Below are 10,838 nucleotides of genomic sequence, written 5' to 3' on the forward strand. Positions count from 1 at the left end.
CATATGGGGTCGCCCCTACCCCCTATGAACCCCCACCCCATAGGACCCCCTCCCCGCCCCATATGGGGTCACCCCCGCCCCCTATGAACCCCCGCCCCATAGGACCCCCTCCCCACCCCATATGGGGTCGCCCCGCCCCATATGGGGTCGCCCCCGCCCCACAGCCCCCCCCCCCCGCCCCATATGGGGTCACCCCCCCCCCCCCCGCCCCGTACCTGGCCGGGCGGCCGGCAGGGCGCTGCCCGGGGGCAGGAGGACGCAGAGCCCCGGCAGCTCCTCCAGCTCCCCGCACGTCCGGCGCGCCTTGGGGCTGCACGCCTGCGGCCCCCCCGCACCCCAAAAAGGCCCCCGGTGGGTCCCAGTACGGCCCAGTAGGGCCCAGGAGGGCCCAGGAGGCCCCAGCAGGGCCCAGGAGGGCCCAGTAGGCCCCAGTAGGCTCCAGTAGGCCCAATAGGCTCCGGGAGGGCCCAGTAGGCCCCAGTAGGGCCCAGTAGGCCCCAGTAGGCCCCAATACACCCCAATAGATCCCAGAAGATCCCATAGGCCCCAGTAGGCCCCAGTAGGCCCCAGTAGGCCCCAATAGACCCCAATAGATCCCTGTAGGCCCCAGTAGGCCCCAATAGACCCCAATAGATCCCAGAAGATCCCATAGACCCCAGGAGGGCCCAGTAGGCCCCAGTAGGCCCCAGCAGGACCCAGCAGGACCCAGTAGGCTCCAGTAGGCCCCAGTAGGCCCCAGCAGGACCCAGTAGGCCCCAGCAGGCCCCAGTAGGCCCCAATACACACCAATAGGTCCCAGAAGATCTCATAGACCCCAGTAGGCCCCAGTAGGCCCCAGTAGGCCCCAATACACCCCAATAGATCCCAGAAGATCTCATAGGCCCCAGTAGGCCCCAGTAGGCCCCAGTAGGCCCCAATAGACCCCAATAGATCCCTGTAGGCCCCAGTAGGCCCCAATACACCCCAATAGATCCCAGAAGATCCCATAGACCCCAGGAGGGCCCAGTAGGCCCCAGTAGGCCCCAGCAGGACCCAGCAGGACCCAGTAGGCTCCAGTAGACCCCAGTAGGACCCAGCAGGACCCAGTAGGCCCCAGCAGGCCCCAGTACGACCCAGTAGGGCCCAGTAGGCCCCAGTAGGCCCCAATAGACCCCAATAGATCCCAGAAGATCCCATAGACCCCAGTAGGCCCCAGTAGGCCCCAGCAGGACTCAGCAGGACCCAGTAGGTCCCAGTAGGCCCCAGTAGGCCCCAATACACCCCAATAGATCCCAGAAGATCCCATAGACCCCAGTAGGCCCCAATAGACCCCAATAGACCCCAGTAGATCCCATAGACCCCAGTAGGGCCCAGTAGGACCCAGCAGGCCCCAGGAGGCCCCAGAAGGGCCCAGTAGGACCCAGCAGGACCCAGCAGGGCCCAGTAGGCTCCAGTAGGCCCCAGTAGGCCCCAGCAGGACCCAGTAGGCCCCAATAGATCCCAGAAGATCCCATAGACCCCAGTAGGCCCCAGGAGGCCCCAGGAGGCCCCAATAGCTCCCAGAAGATCCCATAGACCCCAGTAGGCCCCAGTAGGACCCAGCAGGACCCAGTAGGCTCCAGTAGGCCCCAGTAGGCCCCAGTAGGCCCCAATAGACCCCAATAGCTCCCAGAAGATCCCATAGACCCCAGTAGGTCCCAGTAGGCCCCAGTAGTTCCCAATAGACCCCAATAGACCCCAGAAGACCCCATAGACCCCAGTAGGGCCCAGTAGGCCCCAGTAGGCCCCAGCAGGCCCCAATAGATCCCATAGACCCCAGTAGGGCCCAGTAGGGCCCAGTAGGCCCCAGCAGGCCCCAGCAGGCCCCAGTAGGCCCCAGTAGGCCCTAATAGACCCCAATAGATCCCAGTAGATCCCATAGACCCCAGTAGGTCCCAGTAGGCCCCAGTAGGCCCCAATAGACCCCAATAGATCCCAGAAGATTCCACAGACCCCAGTAGGTCCCAGTAGGCCCCAGCAGGACCCAGTAGGCCCCACAGACCCCATAGACCCCATAGATCCCCCCATAGATCCCACAGACCCCACAGACCCCCTCCAGACCCCACAGACCCCATAGAACCCCCAATGACCCCATAGAACCCCCCATAGACCCCAGAGACCCCTTCCCATAGACCCCATGGACCCCATAGACCACCCCATGACCCCACAGACCCCACAGACCCCATAGACCCCCCAATGACCCCATAGACCCCATAGATGCCCCCACAGACCCCATAGACCCCCCAAATGACCCCATAGACCCCCCCATAGACCCCATAGACCCCAAAGGACCCCCCAGACCCCCCCAGACCCCATAGACCACCCCAATGACCCCATACACCCCACAGACCCCATAGACCCCCCAGACCCCCCCCAGACCCCATAGACCCTCCCCCCAGACCCCCAGACCCCACAGCCGGCCCCAATGACCCCATAGACCCCATAGACCCCCCAAATGACCCCATAGACTCCCCCAGACCCCATAGATTCCCCCATAACCCCCCCCAAATGACCCCATAGACCCCCCCCCCCCGACCCCATAAGACCCCCGGGCACCCACCAGCAGCTGGGAGCCGTCAGCGGCCACGGAGAGGCCGAGAGCGACGGGAGCCACATCGGGGGGCGCTGTGGGGCAGGGGACCCACACTTATGGGGGCTGCCCCATAACCCCCCTCCTGCCCCACACTTATGGGGCTGCCCCACACCCCCCCAACTGCCCCACACTTATGGGGCTGCCCCATAACCCCCTCCTGCCCCATAACCCCCCCCACCCCACACTTATGGGGCTGCCCCATAACCCCCCTCCTGCCCCATAACCCCCCCACCCCACACTTATGGGGCTGCCCCATAACCCCCCCTCCTGCCCCACACTTATGGGGCTGCCCCACAACCCCCCTCCTGCCCCACACTTATGGGGCAGCCCCATAACCCCCCATCCTGCCCCACACTTATGGGGCTGCCCCATAACCCCCCATCCTGCCCCACACTTATGGGGCAGCCCCCATAACCCCCCTCCCCGCCCCACACTTATGGGGCTGCCCCATAACGCCCCCCTCCCCCACACTTATGGGGCTGCCCCACAACCCCCCCTCCTGCCCCATAATCCCCCTCCTGCCCCATAACCCCCCCACCTGCCCCATAACCCCCCCCCGCCCCACACTTATGGGGGCAGCCCCATAACCCCCCACCCGCCCCATAACCCCCCCCCTGCCCCACACTTATGGGGCAGCCCCATACCGGTGACGGGGACGTCCCGGCAGCTCCCGGCCCCATAGCGGCACTCGAAGACCCGGCCCTGGCCCCCCAGGTCCAGGGGGGCCCCCACCAGCACCCCTGCGGGGGGGGGCAGAGATGTGGGGCTCAGTGGGGCTGCCCCATAGATTACGGGGGCACCCCATGGATCCCGTGGGTCACCCCATAACTGCCGTGGGGCACCCCAAACATCCCATGAACCCCCCAAAACCCCATGGGGCGCCCCATAGATTCTGTGGGGCGCCCCATAGCTGCCGTGGGGCGCCCCATAGATTCCGTGGGGCGCCCCATAGATCCCATCAGCCGCCCCAAAACCCCATGGGGCCCCCCAAAACCCCATGGGGCGCCCCCATAGATTCTGTGGGGCACCCCAAAACCCCATGGGGCGCCCCATAACCCCTTGGGGCGCCCCATAAGTCCCATGAACCCCCCCAAAAACCCCATAGGGTCCCCCATAGATTCAGTGGGGCGCCCCATAGATCCCATCAACCCCCCCATAACCCCCTTAGGGCACCCCATAAATCCCGTGAACCCCCAAAAACCCCATGGGGCGCCCCAAAACCCCATGGGGCACCCCATAGCTGCCGTGGGGCACCCCATAGATTCTGTGGGGCACCCCATAGATCCTGTGAACCCCCCAAAAACCCCATGGGGCCCCCCAAAACCCCATGGGGCGCCCCATAGATTCTGTGGGGCACCCCAAAACCCCATGGGGCACCCCATAGATGCCGTGGGGCACCCCATAGATCCCATCAGCCCCCCCAAAAACCCCATGGGGTGCCCCATAGATTCCGTGAACCCCCCAAAACCCCATGGGGCCCCCAAAACCCCATGGGGCGCCCCATAGAATCCGTGGGGCACCCCACAGATCCCGTGGGGCGCCCCATAGATCCCATCAACCCCCCCAAAAACCCCATGGGGCCCCCCGTAGCTGCTGTGGGGCACCCCATAGATTCCGTGGGGCACCCCAAAACCCCATGGGGCGCCCCATAGATGCCGTGGGTCACCCCATAGATCCCGTGGGGCACCCCATAGATTCTGGGGGCGCCCCATAGATCCCATGAACCCCCCCAAAAACCCCATGGGGCGCCCCATAGCTGCCGTGGGGCACCCCATAGATCCCATGAAGCCCCAAAACCCCATGGGGCGCCCCATAGATGCCGTGGGGCGCCCCATAGATCCCATCAACCCCCCCAAAACCCCATGGGGCGCCCCCATAACCCCCTTGGGGCCCCCCATAGATTCTGTGGGGCACCCCATAGATGCCGTGGGGGCGCCCCACAGATCCCATCAACCCCCCAAAACCCCATGGGGCGCCCCCATAACCCCCTTGGGGCCCCCCATAGATTCTGTGGGGCACCCCACAGATGCCGTGGGGCGCCCCATAGATCCCATCAACCCCCCAAAACCCCATGGGCGCCCCCATAACCCCCTTGGGGCCCCCCATAGATTCTGTGGGGCACCCCATAGATTCCGTGGGGCCCCCCATAGATCCCATCAACCCCCAAAAACCCCATGGGGCCCCCCAAACCCCATGGGGTGACCCATAGATGCCGTGGGTCACCCCATAGATCCCGTGGGGCGCCCCATAAATCCCGTGAACCCCCCAAAAACCCCATGGGGCACCCCGTAGATGCCGTGGGTCACCCCATAGATCCCGTGGGGCACCCCATAGATGCCGTGAACCCCCCCCCAAAACCCCATGGGTCGCCCCCATAGATCCCATCAGCCCCCCAAAACCCCATAGGGCCCCCCATAGATTCTGTGGGTCACCCCATAGATTCCGTGGGGCGCCCCATAGATTCCGTGGGGCGCTCCATAGATCCCATCAACCCCCAAAAACCCTATGGGGCCCCCCAAAACCCCATGGGGTGACCCATAGATGCCGTGGGTCACCCCATAGATTCCGTGGGGCACCCCATAGATCCCGTGAACCCCCCAAAACCCCATGGGGCCCCCAAAACCCCATAGGCCCCCCATAGATTTCGTGGGGCGCCCCATAGATTCCGTGAACCCCCCAAAACCCCATGGGACCCCCAAAACCCCATGGGGCGTCCCATAGATTCTGTGGGGCACCCCAAAAACCCCATGGGGCACCCCATAGATCCCATGAGGCGCCCCATAGATGCCGTGGGTCACCCCATAGATCCCGTGGGGCACCCCATAGATCCCATCAGCCCCCCCAAAACCCCATGGGGTGCCCCATAGATTCCGTGAACCCCCCAAAACCCCATGGGGCCCCCAAAACCCCATGGGGCGCCCCATAGAATCCGTGGGGCACCCCATAGATCCCGTGGGGCGCCCCATAGATCCCATCAACCCCCCCAAAACCCCATGGGGCCCCCCGTAGCTGCTGTGGGGCGCCCCATAGATTCCGTGGGGCACCCCAAAACCCCATGGGGCGCCCCATAGATGCCGTGGGTCACCCCATAGATCCCGTGGGGCACCCCATAGATTCTGGGGGCGCCCCATAGATCCCATGAACCCCCCAAAAACCCCATGGGGCCCCCCCATAACCCCCTTAGGGCACCCCATAAATCCCGTGAACCCCCCAAAAACCCCATGGGGCGCCCCCATAGATCCCGTGGGGCGCCCCATAGATCCCATCAACCCCCCCAAAACCCCATGGGGCCCCCCCATAACCCCCTTAGGGCGCCCCATAGATTCTGTGGGTCACCCCATAGATCCCGTGGGGCGCCCCATAGATCCCATGAACCCCCCCAAAAACCCCATGGGGCGCCCCATAGCTGCCGTGGGGCACCCCATAGATCCCATGAAGCCCCAAAACCCCATGGGGCGCCCCATAGATGCCGTGGGGCGCCCCATAGATCCCATCAACCCCCCAAAACCCCATGGGGCCCCCCATAACCCCCTTGGGGCCCCCCATAGATTCTGTGGGGCACCCCATAGATTCCGTGGGGCGCCCCATAGATCCCATCAACCCCCCAAAACCCCATGGGGCCCCCCCATAACCCCCTTGGGGCCCCCCATAGATTCTGTGGGGCACCCCATAGATTCCGTGGGGCGCCCCATAGATCCCATCAACCCCCAAAACCCCATGGGGCCCCCCATAACCCCCTTGGGGCCCCCCATAGATTCTGTGGGGCACCCCATAGATTCCGTGGGGCGCTCCATAGATCCCATCAACCCCCAAAACCCTATGGGGCCCCCAAAACCCCATGGGGTGACCCATAGATGCCGTGGGTCACCCCATAGATCCCGTGGGGCGCCCCATAAATCCCGTGAACCCCCCAAAAACCCCATGGGGGCGCCCCATAGATCCCATGGGGCGCCCCATAGATTCCGTGGGGCACCCCCATAGATCCCGTGAACCCCCCAAAACCCCATGGGGCCCCCCAATAACCCCCTTGGGGCACCCCATAGATCCCCGTGGGGCGCCCCATAGATGCCGTGAACCCCCCAAAAACCCCATAGGGCCCCCCATAGATCCCATGAACCCCCCAAAACCCCATGGGGCCCCCCAAAACCCCATGGGGCGCCCCATAGATTCTGTGGGGCACCCCACAGATCCCATGAACCCCCCCAAAAACCCCATGGGGCGCCCCATAGATCCCGTGGGGCGCCCCATAGATTCAGGGGGGCGCCCCATAGATCCCATCAGCCCCCCCAAAACCCCATGGGGCCCCCCAAAACCCCATGGGGCGTCCCATAGATGCCGTGGGGGCGCCCCATAGATCCCATGAATCCCCCCAAAACCCCATGGGGTGCCCCATAGATCCCATGGGGTGCCCCATAGATCCCGTGGGGCGCCCCATAGATGCCGTGGGGCGCCCCATAGCTGCCGTGGGGCGCCCCATAGATCCGGGGGCCGCTCCCTACCCGCCGCCCGCCTGGGCCACGCTGTGCTCCGAAGGAGCCGGGGGGACCCCGAAAAGTCGTCGCCGAGGCCTCGTCCAGGGGGTGCCAGGGGCGGGGGGCAGCGCTGCGGGGGCGGGGGGGCGGGGGGGGGACCCTCGTTAAGCCCCCCCCACCCCCTTCTCCAGCCCCACAAGTTGTGGGGCACCCCCATGAGCCCCCCAAAAGCCCCCATAACCCCCCCCCAAAACCCTCCCGTGACTCCCCAAAACCCCCTCAAAACCCCCATAATCCCCCCCCATATCCCCCCCCCATATCCCCCCAAATCCCCCCAAAATCCCCCCCAAAACCCCCAAAACCCCCAGAACCCCCCAAAACCCCCCAAACCCCCAAATCCCCCACAACCCCCCCACAAAACCCCCAAATCCCCCACAACCCCCCCACAAAACCCCCAAAACCCCCCAAAACCACCCCAACCCCCAAACCTTCCCCCAAATCCCCCATAACCCCCCAAAACCCCCCTAAAACCCCCCAAAACCCCCCCGAATACCCCCGAAACCACCCCCGAATCCCCCCCGAAACCCCCCCCCCAAAACCGCCATAACCCCCCAAACCCCCCAAACCCCCCAAAACCCCCACAAGCTCCCCAAAACCCCCCAAACCACCCCGTGACCCCCCCCAAAACCCCCAAAACCCCCCACAACCCCAATAACTCCCCCCAAAACCCCCCCCATATCCCCCAAAATCCCCCCCAAACCCCCATAATCCTCCCCATATCCCCCATAACCCCCCAAAAGCCCCCCAAAACCCCCCCGTGACCCCCCCAAAACCCCCTTAACCCCCCCCCAAAACCCCCAAATCCCCCCAAAACCCCCAGATCCCCCCAAAATCCCCCCCAACCCCCCCCCCCCCAAAACCCCCTCCATATCCCCCAAAACCCCCCCCCCCAAAAGCCCCCTAAAACCCCCAAACCCCCCAAAACCCCCAAATCCCCCCAAAACCCCCAAATCCCCCCATATCCCCCCCCATCCCCGCCCCACATCCCCCCCACCCCAAAATTTTGGGGACCCCCCCACCCCCCATCGCCCCCCCAAATATCTGGGACCCCCCCCCTTGACCCCTCCCCCCACGGTACCCCCAAATTTTGGGGACCCCCCCCCCAATATTTCTTCCCCCCTCCCCATCCCCCGAAGTCCCGTTTTTGGCCTTTTTCCCCCCAAAAATCACCTGCGCCGAGGGCAGCGAGCAGCACCCATGGGTGCATGGCGGGAAGGAGAAGTGGGGGGAGGGGAAGGGGGGAGGGGCGTGGGGGGGGGAGGGGCGACCCCCACCCCCCCAACCCCCCCCGTGGTCGCGGGTGGAGGAAGTGGTGGCAAAAAATGGGCCGGAAAAGGTGAAATGGACCCAAAAAAGGGAGAAATGGACCCGAAAGGGGGGTGGGGCGGGGAGGGGGAGGGGAAGGGAAAGGGGGGGAGGGGAGTTGGCCGAAATGGGGGAAATGGCCCCAAAAAGGGGGGGTGGGGTGGGGGGAGGGGTAAAGGGGGGGCGCCGGGGGCAGGAATCGCCAAAAATGGGCGAGAACGGGGAGAAAGGGGGGAAATGGGGGAAACGGGGAAAAATGGGGAGGAATGGGGAAAAATGGGGAGAAATGGGGAGAAATGGGGAGAAATGGGAAGAAATGGGGAGAAATGGGCAGAAACGGGGAAAAATGGGGAGAAATGGGCAGAAATTAAGTGGAAAATGAAAGAAATGGAGAAAAAGGGAGAGAAATGGAGTGAAAATGAAGGAAATTGACAGAAATGGACAAAAATGGAGTGAAAATGAAGGAAATGGGCAGAAATGGAGAAAAATGGAAAGAAATTGAGTGAAAAAATGGAGGAAATGGGCAAAAAAGGGCAGAAATGGACAAAAATGGGCAGAAATGGACAGAAATGGGCAGAAATGGGCAGAAATTAAGTGGAAAATGAAAGAAATTGAGAGAAAGGGAGAGAAACAGTGAAAATGAAGGAAATGGGCAGAAATGGAGAAAAATGGAAAGAAATTGAGTGAAAAATGGAGGAAATGGGCAAAAATGGGCAGAAATGGGCAGAAACCAAGTGAAAAATGAAAGAAATGGAGAAAAATGGAGAGAAATGGAGTGAAAATGAAGGAAATGGGCAGAAATGGGCAAAAATGGGTAGAAACTGAGTGAAAAAATAGAGGAAATGGAGAAAAATGTGCAGAAATGGACAAAAATGGGCAGAAATGGAGAGAAGTGGGCAGAAATGGGCAGAAATAGGCAGAAATTAAGTGGAAAATGAAAGAAATGGAGAAAAAGGGAGAGAAACAGTGAAAATGAAGGAAATTGACAGAAATGGACAGAAATGGAGTGAAAATGAAGGAAATAGGCAGAAATGGAGAAAAATGGAAAGAAATTGAGTGAAAAATGGAGGAAATGGGCAAAAAAGGGCAGAAATGGACAGAAATGGAGTGGGAAAATGAAGGAAATGGAGAAAAGTGGAGAGAAATTGAGTGAAAAAATGAAAGAAATGAAGGAAATGGACAAAAATGGGCAGAAATTCAGTGAAAAAATGAAAGAAATTGAGAGAAATGGAGAGAAACTGAGTGAAAATGAAGGAAACTGACAGAAATGGACAGAAATGGAGTGAGAAGTGAAGGAAATTGAGAAAAATGGACAGAAACTGAGTGAAAATGAAGGAAAATGATAGAAATGGACAAAAATTTGAGAGAAATGGACAGAAATGGAGTGAAAATGAAGGAAATGGACAGAAATGGGCCAAAAGGAGAGAAAGGGACAGAAACTGGAAGAAATTGACAGAAATGGACCCAAAAGGGGGAGAAACTGAAAGGAATGGAGTGGAATTGGCAGAAATGGAGTGAAATGGACCCAAAAAAAAGAGGAGATGGACCCAAAAGGGGAGTGAAATTGACTGAAAACGAATGAAATTGGCCTAAAAAGGAGGGGGGTGGGGGGAGTTGGCAGAAATTGGAGGAAATTGACCCAAATAGGGGGAAATTGGTTAAAAGGGGGGGGAGAATCAGCACCCCAAAAATATGGGAAATGAGCAAAAAAATGAGGGGCTTGGTGAAATGGAGAGAAAGGGGAGGAAATGGCCCCAAAATGGGTGCAATGGAGAGAAAAGGGAGTGAAATTGAAAGAAATGGAGCGAAACCGAAAGAAAGGGACCGAAATAGACCCCAAAGCACATAGAAATTGAAAGAAATGGGGTGAAACGGCCCCAAAAAGGTGGGGGGGCGAGGCAAAAAGGGGGGAAATGGGCAGAAATTAAGGGGAATGGGCTGAAAATGGGGGGAAACGGACCCAAAAAGGGGGGAGAATTGGAAGAAATGGAGCGAAATTGATAGAAAATGGGGGGGGGGGGGGGGATTGGCAGAAATGGGGGGAATTTGACCCCCAAAAAAATGTGAAATTCACCCAAAAGCTGGGAAGGGGGAGGGGGAGAAATTGGCAGAAATCAAGTGAAAGGGACCCCAAAAAGGAGGGAGGAAGTGAAAGTAGTGAAATGGACCCAAAAAGAGGAAATTGGACCCAAAAGGGGGATGAATTGGCTGAAATTGAGGGAAGTTGACTCCCAAAACACTAAAAGGGGGGGAAATTGTCCCCAAAGTGAGTGAAAAGTACCCCCAAATGGCTGAAATGGGCCTCAAAGTGCGGGGAACAGACCCAAAACCGGGTGAAATGGCCCCAAAAAGGTTGAAAATGACCAAAAATGGGAGAAATCAACCCCGAA

The 10,838-nt window shown here is 60.5% G+C and overlaps 1 protein-coding gene across 1 annotated transcript in view; it reads right to left on the minus strand.

Moving 5' to 3' along the window:
- The window catches only part of LOC136787114 (integrin alpha-D-like), a 33,338-nt gene extending 24,964 nt beyond the window's left edge, over positions 1 to 8,374 (minus strand). Inside the window, 5 exon segments of the mRNA XM_066984246.1 lie at positions 216 to 318; positions 2,579 to 2,643; positions 3,256 to 3,349; positions 7,110 to 7,213; positions 8,314 to 8,374. Coding sequence (XP_066840347.1) covers positions 216 to 318; positions 2,579 to 2,643; positions 3,256 to 3,349; positions 7,110 to 7,213; positions 8,314 to 8,350 — 403 coding nt within the window. The 5' untranslated portion in view covers positions 8,351 to 8,374.
- Positions 8,375 to 10,838: the final 2,464 nt, after the last annotated feature.

This window comes from Anser cygnoides, chromosome 28, assembly GCF_040182565.1.
Source record: "Anser cygnoides isolate HZ-2024a breed goose chromosome 28, Taihu_goose_T2T_genome, whole genome shotgun sequence".
Taxonomy (NCBI): Eukaryota; Metazoa; Chordata; class Aves; order Anseriformes; family Anatidae; genus Anser; species Anser cygnoides.